Genomic DNA, 20,707 nt, shown 5'->3' with positions numbered 1-20,707 from the left:
TCTTGTCAGGCTAACCTCCCTGCTTTTCCTACCCTGTTTCTCTCTCTCTCTCTCTGCACAAAGATCTTGGGAGCACATTGTGTCAAAGATCAACAAGAGCTTGGCAGTGCACTGCAGCTCTCTGTAGGTTGTGTGCGCTGCGGCCATGCCCATTTACAAAATATACTTGTTAATCTACCGTTGCAGACAAAGGAAATGTAATGTTGATGGGGTAAATGTAATGCGAACAGAAGAGTTGGAAGACTGTGGTTGGGATAAGTGGAAGCACTTGTGCAGCTACCTTGAACTCAATTTGCAATACATGGTTATTTTTGTAAGTTAAAAGCAATAGCACTGCTGTTGTACTTCTATCTAGTGAAATATTTTGCTTCTTTTCCATTTTTTTAGTGTAACATTCACATTCCACTTGTTCATGAGACAGCTGACTTTTGTTTATTAGGCACCTGGCCTCTTGATTTGAGCAGAACAACATATAAATTTCTAAAAAAGAATTTTTTGTGTATCTCGAGCAAAATTATATTAACTAAAGCCTACGGTCATCCATGTAGCTAGGTCTTTAAGAATGGTTTGCGTGAATAAAATATGATAATGCTCACTCATTGCTCTTGCATTCGTGTAGGTTGCTTGGCAGAGTATTAGCAGCGGGCTATATATATTAATGTAGATTTATAAAGATTTATTGAAAGGACCCTAAATCACTGAAAGCAGCTACTTTAGCATCTTTTATGGAAAATTCATGGATATGTAAATGTTCACGTATTGATCAGTGTGACGTATTCCGTGGTGCATATTATTATTGAAGCTTTGGAGCCATTACTACTGACATATATTAGCACTTTCTTTGAAGTTGGCTACAGTGAATGTCCATCTGTTATGTATGGGCTCCTTGAAGACTACTGCAGTGCAGTCTTTATTACACCAAAAACACAGCTTGCCTTTGTATTCATCCTTAACTCATAGTATACTGCATTTTTGGCATGTTTAGACCGGTGCAGAAAAATAAAGAAGTTTATTAATAGTGAGTTAGGAAATTACAGGCCAGTTTTTCGTCATGCAGCTTCGAAGCAATATGGGGGTGAAGCATGAAGCTGCATGAAAAGGGAAGATCAGTGTGCACAGATGTTGCCATGAAGCCGCACTGCTCTTTCATAGAGAATCTCATTGAAAGCGGTGATGACTCTGCATACAAAGCATAAACCTTTCTGGAGCTTTGCATAAGGCTGAAAGCTCTGCTGGATTGTATTTGTAAAGATTTGTTGAACATTTGTATACAGTTACATATGCACAATTGTTTTCTTTTTTAATTTCTCATGCTTGTAATTATAAATGTGAGTTGGCACAGATAGAAAAGCAGGGATGAATTGTACCTGCAAGAATATGACAATAAATGGACATCAATTGCAACATAAACATGCTTTAAAAGGGGCCCTGAACCTTTTTCTATCGAAGTTAAGGAATGCATATTAGGTTAAATTATTATTTCAGAAATACTTTGCCGCACAAAGTGCTTCAATGTGTTTAGCAGACCCGGAGTTATGGGCAATCAAACATTTTGTTCGCCGTGCTTCTGCTTCTTTTATGACTTGCACTTCGAGGGCTATGGGAGAAGGGGGCGCGCCCACAACACTCCACATCACCCGCAGTTCAAAGTTGATTTTGGATGTTCACGTAGACATCGGTACTTTCAATTTCGACGCCTACGACATGCGAAACATGCTTGTCCTTCGCAAGCTGCAGTGCACTCAGCCAGCGGACTCATCGCGGCATCCCTCGGCGGCCACGGTGTCTATGCTACGTAGCAGATCGCAGCTAGATGCAACTGCAGTGCATATGTGCGGCGTTTGCATTGTGCACGACAGGGCTTGAGTGCCCTCTCGCGCTCATGTGCTCCAGTCTCGCTGTGCTACGTGGTGTGGACCGGCTCTGTTCTGCACCAGCTTGACCAGCGGGTAGTAGCCATATCCAACTTGCACATTTCGAAGCACTATGAATAGCTCAGTACGAAGCGAAGTCTACCAAGGCATCTGACCAGAAACTGCCAGGCGTGAGCTCATGGCGGCAGGCGTGCTTGTGGTCTGACCTTAAGTTTTTCACGTTTGTAGGCTAGTTGAGTGTTCAAAACTAGTCACAATTAGAGAGACCCAATGGCTATGACATTGATAAGCAGAGTGCCCAAAGCTCAATTTTCATGCGGGTGGCCGCGACCAAGCGTGTGCAGACGATAGTTGGCTTCTTCGGGAAGTACATAATTATTATTGAAATTTGAAGAAGCAGATTTTCGCTTACTTCAGCCTGTTTATTAAGCTGCATTAATAAACATACACAGTAACAGTAGGAAGGAGTAAACTGATCCAAACACTCTTCTTGATTGATGTCAGCTGTTGGCCAAAAGCAGCCACATATGCTAATCTGCTATATTATGAAATAAGGTGTCCAGAAAGAAAGTGAGGTACAGGCTACTGTTGAAAAGAGAGCATTAGAGAAAATAGTCATTTCCCACTCCACTTGCAAACTCTACGCGCAGCACATGACTGTAAAATTTGGCTGACGTGTTGACCGCAGCATATGCCATCTGTGGACTGTGTCTTTTTCACCAAGCCCAAGGGGTGGTTCAGGATTCCTTTAATGAAAATGTTAGGCTGAAGGTTTTCACATCACTGATGCGTGCTGCTCGTAGAGAACTGCTTGGTAAACCATAAGCTATCTAGATGTTTTGAGCTTGCTTTCAAAAATGTTCTGATATGACAAGCTTGCAAAAAGACATCAAAGTCGCTAGGTTCTCATGTAGCCAGGCATTCATGGAATGATTGACGGAACAGCTGGGAATACCTCGTAGCTGGCTGCTGCTAAAATGAGCAACAAAAATGTGAGGCTTTTTCTAGTTTTAGTGGCTGCGAGAAGTGTGTTGGCTTGGATTCCCTCGTTGCTCTTACCGGCACCATGACTTCGCGGCAAACTTATTTGGTAAGCTTGAGTAATATTTTAAAATTTGCTCTGAGGCAACAGGCAATCTCGAGGCAGGGAGAAGGTTAGGGTTGAAATTTTTTGGGTGCAGCCCTGTTTTCACCCAAGTATATTATCTATCTCCACTAATCGTGCTCTGTTCTCATGTTCTGAAAAAAAAAAATAATAATGAGCAAGTAGTTTAAGAAAGATTAGCATGTGCTTTTTTCTTAGTTATCCAGTCATCTTTCTCATAGCTGATCAAAGTGGCTACCAAAATTTTTGGCCTTCAGCTGTGGTGGCCATAACATTTTATGTATTTACGTCACTTTACGAATAAGTAGTAAATGCAAGCAAGTTGGCACTACAGGCAACTTTATTTTTGAATAACAGATAGGGTCTGGTGCAGTGTTACTTCCATCTCTCACTTTGAGGATCCATTGCTCTGAATGTGCATCTAAGCCATCATTTTTTGTGTTGTCAGTATCACACTTATCAATCCAATCAATCAATCAATACATTTAATATTTTTCTATACTTAGATACGCTGCATACATCCTTGGCTATGCCTGCACTATGAAGAAGAGTGGTTGGCCAAATGAAAAACAGTGTTGGAAGCAGTGTATTTGCATGCTACAAGGTGCTGTTGAAATGTTGGGAAAATGTCTGACCTATGGACGGTTTGTAAACTGAAACTTGTTGTCTTCAACATGTAACATACTTTCACTGTGAGAAGTGTGGAAGCTTCAGTAACCTTTGACTTCCATTTGTTCAGCATCAGTAGGTCAGATTGTTTTTAATTAGGTTGTGTTAGGGTAGCTATGGTGTTTCGGCGGAGGAGAGAGTGAAAGAAGGGAGGAAATTTGACAGTAATGTTGCCATCATCAAATTTGCTGACAACAATTCTTTTACATATTTTACTCTGTCACAGACCTCAGCGAGAACTGTTTGCTTATTATTCTGCAGGGGTGATCGATCACATTTTGTCAAAGGCAGCTGTTTGTTAAGCATCCCTTTGATGCTTTCGGCAGTTTACTGAGCCCTGAAAACTTCTTTTAGCCCTTTATTGTGTCTTGTCACTTTCAAGTCATGTGGATCCTGGAGAAATGCACAACTGCATTTCTCCAGGATCCACTCTTCTTCATAGTGCAGGCAAAGCCAAGGATGGATGCAGTGTATCTAAGTGTAGAAAAATATTAAATATATTGATTGATTGATTGATTGATTGATTGATTGGATTGGATTGATAAGTGTGATACCGATAACACAAAAAATGATGGCTTAGATGCACATTCAGAGCAATGGATCCTCAAAGTGAGAGGTGGAAGTAACACTGCACCAGACCCTATCTGTTATTCAAAAATAAAGTTGCCTGTAGTGCCAACTTGCTTGCATTTACTTATTCGTAAAGTGACATAAATACATAAAATGTTATGGCCACCACAGCTGAAGGCCAAAAATTTTGGTAGCCACTTTGATCAGCTATGAGAAAGATGACTGGATAACTAAGAAAAAAGCACCTGCTAATCTTTTTTAAACTACTTGCTCATTATTATTTTTTTCAGAACTGCATTATTGACTTCCTTTTTTTAAAGAATTACCTATTCACACACCAGGAATCGCCAATGCAGTGGTTTGCTTTGATGTGATAGGCAGAATGCTAGACGGCAGCAGATGTAGTAAAACTTGATTAGATCAGGCAGGCTCGGTGACTATCTCGTTGCCCTCCACCTCCTTTGTTGCAAATGGCGTGCCATTAGAAATCGTATATTGATATGGTAAATAAATTAATATAGTAATAGATGTCAGCACCAGACAGGCTACCACAAAGCTTAATTAAAGACATATAAACGGGACCTTTACGTTATTAATCATCTGTTTAGTGTTAAAATCTAGTAATTTACCATCATGCACGAACTGGCCCGACAACACATTCTTGCATTAACTTTGCCTGTACAGCATGGGTATTCAGTAGACGCTAGATCAAAGTGTTAATGCATTCACTGCAGTATTGTCCACTGGTGATTCACGACAGTTATGCCCCATGCGCAGGTCTGAGAATGAAAATGAAGTGTCGTCTAAAATGTGGAAGCAACGTCTTTGCGAAAAGTGAGCAGTACAAATGAAAAGGTCACAGTGCACCTGAGACCTGTGACCTACCCATGGGTCATGACACATAAAATCAGGATGTGAGAAAATTTCTCCTACAGAGAGCGTGTTAAGCTGGATTGATAGAACGCATTTATGAAAAAATCGAATCGGTAACTCTGTCAGGCATTGGACACTTGGTCAACCAGAATGGGCCAGGGTCAGAGTGCCACAGGGAAGTTCCAGCACCACCTCCCCAACACATTGTGTGATTTGGGGGCCAGTTCATCGTTTATCTGTTGAGGAGGACTATGTTGATTTTCAAAAGTAAGCTACCACTTAGCCTAGCATCTATCGCGAAATTTCCATAGACAAAAATCGGCCCAAATAAAGGAGATAGCTTGAAATTTATACCCTGACATCGTGGATGCGATGCAAAAAAAAAAAAAAAATTATTTGTCCAGCTTTTTCTGCCAAAGAAATTATGTATGTGTTCTTCAGCCGTCTCAATTGTTGTAAAAAACGCAGCACACTTACAGACTCATTAATGAACACTGATGTAGATTAACATGAGCGCTTAGTGGCCAGGCATGTGTGCACAGGTGTAGTGCCGTTAGAACAATGACCAACCAATTAGCCCACCAATATCTCCTCAGCAAGTCTCAATTGGTTTAATGTATCCATTACAGGCTTGAACCATTTTGAGCAGCAGGTGGGCATCAGAGTTATCCTGATTAGACCCCCATGTGCATGGGGGAGTGTATTTAACTTTTACCATATTGTTATACTCCCAATCACACAAAAATGTGTCTTATTTTTGGGCCAGGCCTGAGAATGTGCCTCATGCTTCAGATAGCTTTAGTATCCTTAATTAGCCTGTCCTGCATTCAGGCTGACATTTTGCTCATAGGCCCATCACGTCCATCAAGGCTGACATGTATGAGTTGCCATGTCAAGCCAGCTTCTTTTTTCTTTCTCTCTTCTGTGGGCTGTGCTTTGACTAAAACCATTAAGCCTCGTCTAGATTTGTTTATTGGTTTGAACAGCTGTCAGTTATAAAATGTTGCTGTAAGCAAAATAGCAACAGGTCCTTTACACATGTAAGTGGACCGTTTGGATAGGAACCAGAACTATCCACAGAGCAAGTTGACTTTGATGAATCCCAACTTGTTTAGACGCTAGCAGTAAATAGGATTGGACCACGGAGGTTGACATGAGAAGCCAGTAGGGGCTTTTTAATAAAGCCATGCCAAATAGTTGAAAAATCAACCACCTAGCAAATTGAAATAGTATTTGATAGGCTTACATGAATATTGTTAAACCTATCGAAGTCTATAGCTGATGAACAAGTTTTGCCCCAGTTTTTTCTTTAACAGGTTTAATGTGGAACTCTGCAGTCTGAATGACGCTAAAACATCGGACCACTGCGGTAGCAGATGTATAATGGGCCAAACCATGATGCCAAACGATGTGCTAAAATCAGCCAACTCGTGGTGGCGTTTTGATTCACAGGAGTGAAAAAGCTGACATTGTTCATAGACACTCAATCTAAGGATATCCTATGGGCTAGAGGCACTAAGCTGCTTTGTCATGTGCTCATTTATACAAATATACGTAAATACTCTCTGTCGCACTATCATGGAGCTATGATTAACTGCATGTTGGTAGCACAGTAAAACTTGTTGTGTGGCTAGTTGGTTCGTAATGCTAGCGAAGGGATACTGTACTAAACATGCAAGGGCGAGAGGGTAGATACACGGACTAGTGCTAGTCCATGTTTAGATTTGATGTCCGAAAGTGTCTTGAAAGGACATCAAATCTGATTAAGCAATCAAGCAATTTCATTGAGCTGTATCTGCAGATTTCTGTTTCTATATAATACATCGTTGGCTACTTCCTACCACCTAAACTCATTGAAAATGTTCCTCATAAGCAAACATATTCCAGTGGCTTCTGCAGGCACCAGAGTGTGTCTTTAATCCACAGTGTATGTACTCACATGCTTACTGCCAGAAAATTCCGAATCGCTGCGCACAGTGACAATCTAAAGTTTGCTCTGTGAGTGTATGAAAGGAAAACTTAGAAAGACTGTGACTGTGCAAGGATGTAGGAAATAATGGTATGGAAAAGTAGGCGTACAAGATTCCAGGCGCAAGGGGAACGAAAAGGACACGCAAACAGGGACTATCAATTGAGTGGACGCACGGTAGTGGAAAAAAAAAAAGAGCATCTACAGGTAGTTGCCACATATGGAGGCCAAATCTACGCACACACGTCTTGTGCATTACACGTGCAGTTCTCTACCACTAAGCCACTGTGGAAGCCATCCTCCCATCAACTTTCTTGATGGGAGGATGGCTCCTCCCATCAACCTCATGGCACCAAGGCTGTCAAAGTTGAGGGCCTCGCTACGCAATCAATGGGAAGGGTAAGAGGAACTGAGTGGCTCGATTTCTTGTTTGTTAAATCCGCATGAAGCCAAACAGACAATGAAGCCAGGGAAGCGTACATTGAAATACAGAAATAATAAGGAGAAGCAAAAGTGAAAGTGAATGGTCAGGATTTGTGTTCTTTTTGTTCCTTTTGTGTTCATGTTTTGTTTGCCTACCCTTTCATACCATATATCAAAACATTTCTGGTAATTCTGATTGACGTTGGCTCAAGCATACATTCTACTGTCATTCTGTTCTCCCATCAGGAGGGTGTGGGGCCTGCACTAGTGGCCAGCTCTTCACTGCTGGCCAATGGGGGCGCAGCAGCGGCAGAAGCTGGAGGTGGTGCAGCTGCACCTGGCGCAGACGAAACAGACACGCTACTGGCTCACACACCTGACCTGCACCGAACCAGGGCAGCCCTGGAACACGTCAGCCACAAGATCGCTCGGACTAGGGAGCTCATCAAGGCTGAGCAGACGACTCGCGACGGTGAGGTTACGTAGTGGCTTGGATGGTTTGGATTTGCACGTGACTCGTTGCTGAATGCCAGTGGCTTAGCGCTGCATGTAGGATTATGTGTTTTGCTTGTTCTTTAAGTGCATCATAATTGCATGTATCAGTGCAGGTCAATAACATCTTTCCAAAAAACCAATTAGTCTTAGAATGTGGATTTGGTCGAGCAGACAGCAACTGTTATTTTAGAGCAGCAGAGGGAAGGAAAGTGTGTTTGTGGGGGAAAGAGAAGTGTGCGGAAGGGTGAGGTTGTGAAAATCATAGGTATTGGCAGATGGAGGCCGGTGCAAGTTATGGTGATGATGTGAGATGTGACACTTGTCAGCGCTGTCAGAAGTTGCTAGTTTTATGTAGTATATGCACGGGTTTTTATTAAGGAAATACTATAGCTTCCTGGTATGGGGGGTTTCAATTTACATTCTTGCAATATGGCATCTGTGTCACCTCTGAGTGAGTGTCATCTCACTCGCGCAGCAGTGCCATAAACAAGTTATTTACACCACATACTGCATTCAAATGGTATTTGATAGGCTTACAGGAATAGTAGTGTTAAGTTCCTAAAACATTGAGTGTTAGCAGTCCTGTGAATTACATGAAAAACTTTATGGGTAGTGTGAGGGGTTACCTCTCCCAGAGATTACTGGCTCAGTGTAAAGGAAAATAAAAGGATGCAGCACCAAAAAAAAAAAAACAATGTGGACGAGTAAATGTAAGAATGACTCGGCATTGTGCTATGGCTTGCTTGCAATAGTAAAACAGGTCCTACTTCATAATGCCAAAGCAGAGCTCTGCATCGCATCATGTCTTGTATAGTCATTCCCAATTTCTGTCTTGCTTGCCTCCTCATTGACATTTTGGCCCCTTTTCTTTCCAAAGCACCTTGATCGTTTTCTTTGCATATTGGCTGTGGTGCCCACTACCTTCACTCCTTCACACATACTCTGGTTGTGCTAGTTTATTCGCTGGGCTGCAGAGGCCCTTTGGAAAGGTTTGACTGTATGAACCTTCACCATTTATTACAAGCCTTATTGATGCAACATGGCGGACTTCAGCCACATTGTAGGAGTGTCCTCAATTAGTGTCTGTGTAGTGTGATTAACCTAAACCCTAACCAGGCTTGTCGTGGTGGTTCATCAACTGCGTAATCCAGCTTCAGAGCACAACAATGCAAGTTTCATTACCAAAAACGACATTCCAATGAGGACGGAATGCAGAAAAGCCTGTGTGCTGAAATATTAGTAGACATTAGAGGAAACCAGGTGATCAATGCTAACCTGAAGCTCTTTGTTCTGATATCCTGCAGGGCAGATGTGTTGCTTTGCGACACAATAACCAGTTAATTGATCAGTAGATTGATCATTCAGCTGCAGCCTGAAGTTAGTTGTTTGTTCACACAGACAATGTGAACGAGTACCTGAAGCTGGCGGCAAATGCGGACCGTCAGCAGATGCAGCGCATCAAAAGCGTTTTTGAGAAGAAGAACCAGAAGTGTGCCCAGTCCATTGCCCAACTGCAGCGGAAGCTGGAGGGGTACATTCGGCGCAAACGCGAACTGGAGACCCATGGAGCCACCACGTCTTCCTCCTGGCAGCCGCGAGACGTCCTGCAGAATGTAGGGCAAGGCATCAGGTGAGATAGGTCAGACCGCAGCTGCCGTGGGACTTTGTTAGCAATTGTGCTAGTAGTTATATTTTGTAACGTTCTCGGGTCAGCACTTCTGCTTAGGTGTAAAGATCAAGATGCAGTAGAACTGCTATGATATAACCATCATCAGCGTAATTTGTGTTCACTGCAGGATGAAGTCCTCCCACTGTGTTGCCCCTGTGGACTCCGTCTTATGCCTATGTTACATATTCACAGTAGGCTTTCAGCTAACAAGGCACTGACTGTCATAATAATGAGGATGAAGCGCTGAGTGTGCTGTTTTGTATTTGATTGCCGCATTTTATGCAATCACAGGAACAGCATCAGCATCTTCCACATTTTGGTACAAATGAGTTACGCATACCCAGGCTGCTTAAGGAATCACAGTGCCGTCAGAATTCTGGCACAAGAAGTTGCGCACAAAAGCGAACTTTAGATTCTGCATACCCAAGGTTTGGGAATGTATACAGAAGAATGTAAAAGGAGTACAAAAGAATACAAGCATAACATTGCACTTTGGATGTGCAAAGGACCCTTTGGGTATCAAAGCCATTTAGGTGTGCAAAATCTAGTCCAGTCATTAGTCAAGCATAAGTCCACTAGAAGATTGTCATTGCTTATTCATTCTTGCATGATGTATGTTAGTGCATGTTATTATGTTTGAGTCATTTAGTAACATACCACTGATACCAGTAAACATTCTAAATACTTATTGCCTTACCAATTGCCATTTTGATCAATTCGCAATGGCACTTTTAGATGTTATGTTGAACTGTGCTTCTAAACTGATAGTCAATGATCGATAACTTAGAATTGGCAAGGACTGCCTAAAAGACTAAAAAATCAGGAGTCTAAAGTAATATATTCTCGAGAAAACAAGTGCCTTTATTCCACAAGTGGCTGGAAAAGCTTGTAAACACGTTGCTACACACTTGGCATAGGACCTAGACGGTCTGTGCTGTGACTATCATCATACTGCTGCTACAGTAGACGAAAGCAACGTGAATGCAACAATTACAACACTCCTTCTTTCCCTGGCAACTCAAATAGTAGTCGACCATGCTTCAACAACCAAATGATCGCAGGTTCCTTTGTAGCAGTCTATGTCTGGCACTTCCCTTGCTTTATCGCCGCCCTCATCAGTGCTGACATTGAGGGCGGAATTGGTGCAATTTGAAGCCACTTCATGACTTTGAGAGATAAAAATATTATGGCAGAACTCATCCCCAATGACTGTTGATGGCAATGCCATTAGCATACCAGCAATGTAACTACACACTGCTATTCTGAAGTCAAGATTTTTAAACGTCTGTAGTTGTCATTCTGAGAATTTCGTTGCTTTGTTATATGTGGCATAATCCAATATCCTCCCATGTTTCTGTGACACTGGCTTGCCATAGTAATGATTGAGCGTGGCAGCATGACGACAACTGTATGAAGCTGATTCACCAACCACTATGAAATGACAAAGAAGGAATGACGACAACAGCATGATGACAATGAGATGACCATTCTTAAATGATGATGTTGGTATAACTATGACGATGTGACGCTGTTGTCATGAGGGCAATGGGATGACGGTGATGGCGATATGACGACAACTGAATGATAAAGCTGAAATAAGGACGGCATGACAAGGACGGCATGGTGATGCTGATATAACAATGAATGCATGATAGTGACTGTCTGACATTGATGGCAGGACAACAGCAGCATAATCACGATTGAATGACGACAGCACAGTTACGTCAGAATAACAAAGAAGGGTTGACTTCGATGAAACGACGAAGGCAGTATGAGGACAGCTGGATGACGTTACTGAAGTGATGACAGTGGTGAAATGACAGTGTGTTGACGGCGACCGCATGACGAGACTTAGATGATGCAGGTAGCATAGCGACAGCTGAATGACTGTGATGGCATTATGACCATGGTATGACAACAAACGCATGACAATGACACAATGGCAATGATGGCATGACACCGTATGAAGGCAATCGAATGAAGACGAGTGTATGACGACGATGGTCTTATGACCATGGGATGATGAGAGGTGATTGACAAAGCTGGAAGGATGATGATGTAACTACCACGACAGCATCACTACCATACCTAGCACAGCACCATACCACCATACATCGCACATACCTAGTGGCCCAAGCTGTTAGACAACTTGACCCACTGAGCCTGTGTAGAAGGCGTGATGACAGCATGACAGGAGTCAAATTGCAAAGCTGAAATGACAGCAGCGGAATGACCATGAGGGCATCAAGAACATGAGCACATACTTAGTCGCCCAAGCTGGTAGACAACTTGGGCCTCTGGGTCAGCCTAAGAAGCTAGATAGATAGGATAAATATATGGTTTCAGTGCACCTGTAGTAGGCAAAGAATTCTAATCGCATTAAAATACTTAACCGTAGACAGCAAAGTTTAACATGCAAAGGAAAATGCAAATTTAACATGCAAAGGAACAAATGCTCGACGTGCGATAGTGGGACACCTGCTACAAACTTCCAAACGCAGTCCTGAGAACTTAGCAGCTTGCTTGGCTTGGTTTGTCCCGTAGCATCAGTGCGATCGCTGGCTACTGCATCAACCAGGCTTTGCTATTTTTGACTTGAAAGACGAGCTGGCGACATATCAAAACAAAAGCATCGCTCCTTCTGATCATCTCACTGGCCAAATAGTGTGTGTCATGCAGGCCGAGTCTGTTTTATCAAATGATGAAGTAGTCCGGCTTTTCGGTTGTGATATACATTACATTTATGGGACTAGGGGTGTTGCCATGAAGCTTTCCCAATAATCAAGCATGTCAGAATTATCATTGCCTTAACAGTCGGCAAGTGTACTGCAGCGAGGTGTAATATACATTAGAACCCATTTACAACGATACTGGATTTAACAATACACTCGAGCCTCTTTATAATTAAACTGGATACAACTAAGTAAAATGATAATCCCTTTTAAATCCCAGTAGAGATCCATGTGTTTAATAGCTCATTTTAACGAAGTGAAATTGTCCTGCCAATGGAAACAACGAACTATAATCTTCTCGGAAACCAAAAAATATCTGACCATTGCATGCAGAGTACATCACTTTCTGCGGAGTTCAGCACTCATTCACCACAGCAGTTCAAAACTCCCGCGTCAAATATGTTGTCGAGCAACGCTGGTCTTTTTCACTGCCACCCATAGCTGAGAACCTGCACACAGGCAGCAGCTCACTATGGCACTTCTCCACTCACCTCTCCCTCTCTTGCGTGTGCATGGCTGCGCGAGCTGCGCAACGCGTGGCAGTGCAAAATATTGGCGGATTCACTTCTATGCGGCATGCCGTACAGGGAGCCGCAGCTGCGCCTGGCCTCGGAGACTTCCCCGGCGCAATCTCGGGGGTCACAACCAGGCCGTGCATTCACTTCTCCCTCTCTCTGCAGCGCGCCGCACAGGCTGGCAGCTGGGCGTGGCCTTGGAGATCGCATTGGCATCGGTGCAGTCTTGTAGGCCACGAGCCACCCGAGCCAAGCCATTGTGGCAAAGTTCGCGTGCCTCCTCAATCACACAGCACAGTTCTGTGTTGTGTGCTGCATGCTACTTGACTGCGACGAGCCAAGTGGAAAGTGAACACGAAAGACCATCACAATGGAACAGAAGGCAGCTATCTAAAGGCTGTTGTCAGGTGCTTAGTCGCATGTTGCACATGCTGAAGATTCTTTTATTTTATTCAAATTTCAATGCATGCGTGGCAGTTTCACGGGCCGCAAAGCCGACTTCTTATTTCCATGTTTACAATTGTGCACATATTGCAGTAAGCGGTAATAATGGATGTAACGAAGTAACGAATATTAATGAAGTAATTTTGGCTCCCCCTTCAACTTTGCTATAACAAGGCTCGAGTGTATATTGGTTATAACAATGAGAAGCTGCTGCAGTGTCAACCTTTGTATGTTTTCTATGCTGAAATAACCCACTTACTACAATGCCCCCACGCTGCATAATCGGTTATAACGATGAAGTCTGGCTGCTGGGTGTCCGTGTCGAAAGGTAAGGGAATGCGAAATCCTTGAAAAGAAAAAAAGGAGAGAAATTCAAGCCACTATACCCTCCCTGCCACCCCAATGGCCGCCGTGCGCTTGTACAATAGAACATGTTTTCCATCCTTCTCCGCATCGCCAGCTTCGTGCGCCTCTCTCCTGTCACTCTTCCACTTCTCAGAACACGAATGGGCTGCACCCATAGGTGTATGCCGCTTCATTCTCCGAAACACGAATGAACCACGCCAACCGTGCTGACAGCAGTGCTTCCAGATTGCTCGTTGGCCCCTCATTCTTCACAATTCTACCAAGGGATTTTAACGCACCCTTGGTTGTAACGCGCATCCATTTTTCATCACAAAAAAAGAAAAGGGAAAAAAAAGCACCCTCGATTGTAGCACGTACCCATTTGCCATGACTTAAAGAAAGAAAGGTCTTTTACAGTACCGCACACCTCATGTTTTGATACAGAAATGCAACTTTCTCTCATTTGGAAAAAAGATTTACTCCCAATGCACTAAAGTTGCAATAAATTAAAAAAGTCGCAGTTTTGTGCAAAAGGCGAAGCATTGATTACAATAGCAAATTAGTAGACAGCTATACGAATAGTAAGGATAGTAGTTTTATCAGCCGTATAAACCTCCAAACATTCGCTTACTTACTAAATTAACAAACATGGAGTCATGTGCACACAAGCATGAACACGTCTCACTCAATGACCATGGAAACTCTTTGAACGCTGGACTGAGGAAGTGCAGTAGCAGGAGCGAGGGAATTAACCTTTGTGCAGCTTCTCACTTCGACACGAACTACCTAAGCGGCGAGAACACAGCGCGGTGCACCTAGATGCGTAGACTCTTGTCTCCACTGCAGATTGCTTTCAAGATAGGGGCTGTGTGGTCACGCCATGCGTAGCAGCTGTCAGTGTAGAACACCTCTCCTGTTTGCGCCAGTCTCGCACGCAAGCTTCGGGTACTCCAAACGCCTGCGCCGGGGCCCGATTTCCGTCCGTCTCTGCACATGTGATCGCTTCCATTTTAATTGTGGCATTGTGATGAACTCGGTATGTCTTTGCAGTTGGCACTTACATGCTGATAGAGCAAACACAGAAAACGGGAAGACGGAGGGTGCACTAACCTAAGCAAAAGAAAGCATTGCCTAAGCACACATACTGCAGCACATGGGGAAAGTTACGGCAGCTAGGCTCGAAGTGCGTGCAAGGCGGCCATATTGAAATGCTGATGGCGATATGGTAACGCAGATTTAGGGTCATACTCTATTCTAAAGCGCACACAATTTTTGGACCCGTTTTATCGGAAAAAAAGTGTGTGTTAAATTCGAGTAAAGTAGGTCAGTTGAGCTCGTGCTCGTCTTTGTTGGTTGCATCAGTCATTCCTGGCCACGTGGTTTCGCCGCCGAAATGGAAGGTGGCTGATCCACCCGCTGTTAATCGGCAATGCACAATGTTACCAGTGAAGAGAAAGCGTACTGCTATAGATTTGGAAACAAAGTGCAGTATTGTGAAGGAATACAAGGGCGGTAAAAAAGTGTGTAAAAAGTATGTACTATCGCAACCGACAGCATCGACAATCCTTTGCTCAGCAGAGAAGTTCAACAAAGAAAACTGCTCGGTACACAATACGAGGTTGAAGAGGCACTCTACGAGTGGGTTCTCGGCGCCTGTGCCATGAACTTGCCCATCACCAGGCCAATTCTGGCCACAAAGGCAGAACGGTTGGCCCTACTCATTATTAATGTGGACTTCTAGCCAGGTGGCGGCTGGGTGCAGCACTTCAAAGAGAGGCACGGCATTGCTTACAAAGCCGTCACTGGCAAGGGAGCTTTGTTTGATCTTGAGCCGAAGCACAAATGAGTGGAGGAAATACGGCCCCGCATCCTCAACAACTACGTTGATGCCAACAGATATAATGGCGACGAAACATGACTGTTCTTTCAGATGTATTTGTCCAAGACGCATGCACTCAAAGGAGAGACATGTAAGAGCGGCAAAAACAGCAAGCTGCGCCTGTGTTTTTGTGTGCCAACATGGATGGAAGCGACAAGTGCCCCACATTTGTCATTGGGAAATTTTAAAAATCCCTGCTGCTTCTGCGGTGCTTCGAGGATACGGTACGCTACCATCACAGCCACAAGGCATGGATGACGCGACAACTTTTTCATGAGTGGTTGTTGGAGTTCAATCAACATATTGAGTGATCTAAGAGGAAGGTGGCATTCATCTTAGATAATTGTTGTGCCCACCACTCCATGCCTTCAGGATGCTTCAGAACTCAGAAGACTTTTTTACATGTGAACGACGCATGAGAAACATCAGCACCTCTAACCGACGAGGTGATTGTCACGAACGTGCTTGCATCGGATAGCGGCGATGACATCGATGGCGACGATGGCAGCGACAACACGGTAGGGCAGGCTGCGTCAGTGTTGTCCTCGCAGGAGGCCCTGCAGATGATGCAGTCCCTTCATTTTTGAGAGGGGCCTTCCACTACACTACGTGGAGCACCTGGATGCCTTGGAGAAAGATGCTGGCAAGCTTTGCGTGAAGCAATCAAGGCTGACGGACATGGAGTTTTCTTGTGCAAGCGAGTGAGAAGTACGTGGTGAGATGCTTGTGGCGATCTCACCCCAGCATTTCTTCTGGATTTCTGAAGCTGAGAAGCTGCTGTGGCAAGCTTCTCGCATTATTTAAAAGGCCCCTTTTGGGGCCACCAAAGTGATGCCTGGGCGGAGCTCGCATGTCACTTGCCGTCCGTGACCCCTCTTTGCAGTTGTTATAGCAGTGCCATTCTTGAACACCAACAGCCGCGGCTTGTTGCACGCGATCGAAGTGCACAGGAAGCGGACTGAAACAGTTCAACGAGTCAACAAAGTTAGCAGCCAGATGGAGGAAGGTGGGAGGGGGAGGGGCATTGGGCGTCCCCCCATTATAGTTTTCTCACGACAGTTCTGCCATCCCCCTGTTTTGCTTTTTTTCATGCAACCCTGTTATAACAGTTATCGGTTATAACACTGGAATTTTCATGGCACTTGGATATAGTTATAAGTGGGTTTGACTGTAGTACCTTCTCTTGGTAGTTTTCTTGTGTGACTGCTGTTGTATCTAGTACGGCATATATTTTTTTTCACCTTGCAACAATGTACAGTGTCACCACCTGTGGGATCTTAGCTTGTCATGTGCCTTAATGCATGACCTACTAATTTTCTTTTTCTCTCTCTCTCTCTTTCTTTCTCGCATGGCTTGCTAGTGGAGTAGTTGGCAACATCAAGGGTGGGCTGTCTGGCCTGGCGTCCGTGGCGCACTCATCAACCGAGTAAGGCCTGGCGTCTCAGTTTTGTCACTCATTTTATTAGTTCGTTTAGTGAAATGTTCACCTAAGTAAAGCAGCACTAAGATGCATGACTTGTTGGCACCTACCTGCCTTTTTCAACTAGGTACCAATTTTTCATTTTGTTGATTTGTTTGTATTGGTTGACTTCCAGGTTCTATTCCAGCGCACAGCGGCCACATTTCTATGGGGGTTTAATGCAAAAATGTTGTGCGCTAAGTATTCTTAAAATTAATTCAAAGTCTCCTACTATGTCTCTCATAGCCCCTGTGTTGCTTGGAGATGTGAAACTTGATCAATCATTTGTTTGTTGAATAATTCTAACAAGGGCCTGTTGGAAGTTCTTGATCACTCAAGCTGACAGTTACTTGTATTGTGTGCTGTTGTTTCTTGTCTATACTGAGCAGTATGCTAATGGTTGTTTTCTTGTGAGTTTTCTTACTCTCCTCTTAATTTCACCGACTTGCTGGGGATAAGAAAATTAATGCACAGGAACAAAGCACTACTCGTACTCCTACCATTTTAATGTTGAGTGTCACTCACTTGAGTGGCTAACGTCTTGCGGTGGTTCCTGCTCACTGGCTGCAGCAACAAGTATGCATCAGATGAGGACAGCTCGAGCCTGACATCCGAGTCGAGCCAGATGGCATCGGTGTCGCACCACCCGGGTGCCGTCGGTGGCGGGATGGGATCGGGAGCAGCCACAGCCAGCCCCCGGCATCCGCCACTGGCCCCTCCCCAGGACCAGCCTCCGCTGCTCGGCGTGGCTAGCCCGTCCGTCGCCCCACCCCCTCTTGCTTCCACGCTCGGTCAGAGCTTGGTTCCTGAAGCAGAGCTTGAGCCCTTGCTTGCCGAGCTTGCCGAGCGGCGGGAAGAATGCCAACGCCTGGCAGAGGAGATTGAGGCGCTTAAGGTACGTTCGCCGTGCTTACATGTTGAGCGAAAGGTTGCGTGTAGGGTAGTTGGTTCTGGGCCATAAATGTGAAGTTGTGCCACACAGCTCTGACAACGCGCAAAGGTGATCCCACACAGAGGATGATGCTCCAGCTAACAACTGTTTTATTCACATTCAGAGGGCGAGATACAGTAGCCTTCTTTTAGTTTGACCGGAGTTTATTCAATTTTTCAATTAAGTCAATCCCGACCGAAGGTCTTAGCTGGCAACCATGCCTATATATGGGCCCAAACTTTTGCTTTTTTCGATCCTGCAATTCGTCTTTGCCGGATAATGCAAACTTGACTGCTCAGCATGCGCGCACAGTGGCACAGCCATTTGATCAAAGCACCCAAGGTGCAGCCTGTTGCATGTGCCGGAATCGGCGAGAGGTGCCCAGTTCAGGCACTGCCACGGCAGCACAACTGTGATATGAGAGATGTTTTGCCAGCATACAATGTGCATATAGGAAATATAATGAGTTCCATAAGCCAACGGTGCATAGAGGTGCGCTCGAACTGGATCTGTACTTCCTAATCACAGCCATTTTTATACTCTCAAATTTTGATTTAGTAGCCACAGACACCCACTATTTGCACCAGCTTCCAGGCTTGCGTGTAGAAATAACTGATAATAACACATTGCCTCGTCTGCAGGCTTATAAAAGATGAGCCTAATATTCCTGTTAAAATTGCACAGAAGCCCTCTGGCAGAATCATATAAGGAGATTTCACAGTTTATGAGGATGTTTTCTCATTCCTCTTGCATTAAAATTTGGTGGTCAAGATGTAGTGCTTTCGTGTGCTGGAAAGAAAGTGATTTCCATAATTTCGACACATTTGAATATATTTCCATTGAATTTCAATACATTTCAATATATGCAGTTGAACCTCGATATAACGAAGTTGTATTTCAGCGAAAAAACTTTGTTAATTCGTGAATTTCAGTAACTTGAGGCTTTAATGTTTCAACGATAAAAACAAATTCACAAATTTCTAGAAGACTCCTGCTGGATAGTATCTTGTCAGTGAGCACTTATAAACAAATGACAAGAAGGTTGTGCCATAATATCATGGTTATCAGCACCAGTGCGTGCGGTGCAGGTAAGCACGTGCAGTGCAGCGACATGGCTCACAGAGTCCAAAATTTGCACGTGTTGGGTCATGTGACTCCCTAAATCTTGATGCCAAAGCTGACTGCACTTAGTGGCTGCAGCCGGCACCCACAAATTAAAAAATCAAGGAAGTCCTGAGCAAAAGAAAATAAAAAGTCAGTTTTGCCAGAAAGGCGCTCTGGTGGCGATAGCAAAGAGGCAACTGCATGAAGTTCGTAGCTTTATCTGTGTTACGCGTGCTCGAGCAAACATTAACAGATCTGACTCGATGACCACAAACTTGCAGTCACAACGTGAACGAGTGCTTTACACCGTGTCTTGGAAACTTGAAATTATGCAACCGCAAAGGCTAGACACGCAGGAACAACAAAATGTGCATGAAGACATCAACCATTTTGTCTCTCCCTTGGCATTTTCCATGGAGAGGTTACCATCCAGGATATCCAGGGCAGGCACGCATTCCTGTCCCCCACCTCCAACGCGTGCTTAATGACGTCACTGTGTGTTCACTCCCTCCCCATTCCTCTTGAACACGAGGACTTGTCAGCGCTCATGTTTCTTTGAGTGCTATGAGCTGCCATGCATCCTACGGACTCTGCTATTTGTTTACCAACATGAAAAATGGCACAGCATCGTTTTCTGCCCACCGTGTCCCGGCACACGCACTTCGTTGGCGGTTTTGCCACTAACTTTTCATGCAAGAGGACACTTAAAATAACTTTTGTCTCAGCCAACATTTTTATTGATTTTTTGCTAGATTTACTAGCCATACAGGCTTGAAATGGCTGAAAACTTTGTTAAATCGAAACCATGTCACGAAATTACCTTAAAATGTACAGGGTTTTCACTGCAGCTAAGATCAAGAAATGTAAATAGCTCTCTACATTGCAAATTTAGTTAAATCGAGGTTCGTTATATTGAGGCTTTGCTGCATTTGTAATCTACAAAGCTTGTATATATGTTTTTCTTGCGTATTTCCCTTAGGGCATGTTGGACAACTGGGCTAGTTAGGATGCATCATAGAAGAGAGCGCGCCAATCGGCATCTGTACAAATGAATGCGAGAAAGGAAAGGGTGCATTGCCAAGAGCTGTCTGTTTAATAAAAAAGCATAAATAAATTAATAAAAAATCAATTGCCGTTATTAATTAATGTCCGCATATAGTCTACACAGTGTCCGGACAGGCTATAATCCTACAATGAAGGGAATGCTGGCTGGTGAATTGGGGTTGGTTCTCGATGAATGATGCAATTTATAGGCAAAACACCGCCCTTTCTACTACAAGTGCTTGCATTATTACTGTAGTAATATGCTTGCTTCTGGCTCAACAAGCAAAAAAAGAAAACAAAAACGGCGACACATTCATTCCTTAGAGACGATTGCCGGCTTTAATACAGTTAGTAATCTATATTATAGTTGGTGGTAATTGATGATATGTTTTACACATCATAGACCACTTGAAGCCAAATCTCCATAATTTGAACTCAAAGGGGCCCGAAAATTTGTTAAAATTAAAGGGAAGCTGAAGAGTCTGTCGAATTCAATAAGGCACTCATATATGGATGCGGCAAACTTATAAACCATGCAGGGAAAATTTTGGGCGGGATTTTTCACTTAGGAGCGACGTAACCGCCAATTAAAATTGTGCTGTCGCTC

The 20,707-nt window shown here is 43.8% G+C and overlaps 1 protein-coding gene across 8 annotated transcripts in view; it reads left to right on the top strand.

Annotated features, from left to right (window-relative positions):
- Window positions 1-20,707, top strand: part of Dmtn (transmembrane and coiled-coil domain 2 protein Dmtn) — a 94,582-nt gene that overhangs the window by 31,373 nt on the left and 42,502 nt on the right. For 7 of the 8 annotated variants that reach the window (XM_075690554.1, XM_075690553.1, XM_075690555.1 and 4 more), the window contains exons 3-6: window positions 7,730-7,955; window positions 9,377-9,608; window positions 16,923-16,988; window positions 17,592-17,916. In XM_075690554.1, the coding sequence (XP_075546669.1) occupies window positions 7,730-7,955; window positions 9,377-9,608; window positions 16,923-16,988; window positions 17,592-17,916 (849 nt within the window). Of the gene's footprint in view, window positions 1-2,897; window positions 2,965-7,729; window positions 7,956-9,376; window positions 9,609-16,922; window positions 16,989-17,591; window positions 17,917-20,707 lie in introns of those variants that run through there. The other variant, XM_075690557.1, reaches the window with a different exon arrangement.

This window comes from Dermacentor variabilis, chromosome 4 (assembly GCF_050947875.1).
Source record: "Dermacentor variabilis isolate Ectoservices chromosome 4, ASM5094787v1, whole genome shotgun sequence".
NCBI lineage: Eukaryota > Metazoa > Arthropoda > Arachnida > Ixodida > Ixodidae > Dermacentor > Dermacentor variabilis.
The sequence above is the reverse complement of the archived record's forward strand: the minus strand, read 5'-3'. Positions and strand labels throughout refer to the sequence as shown.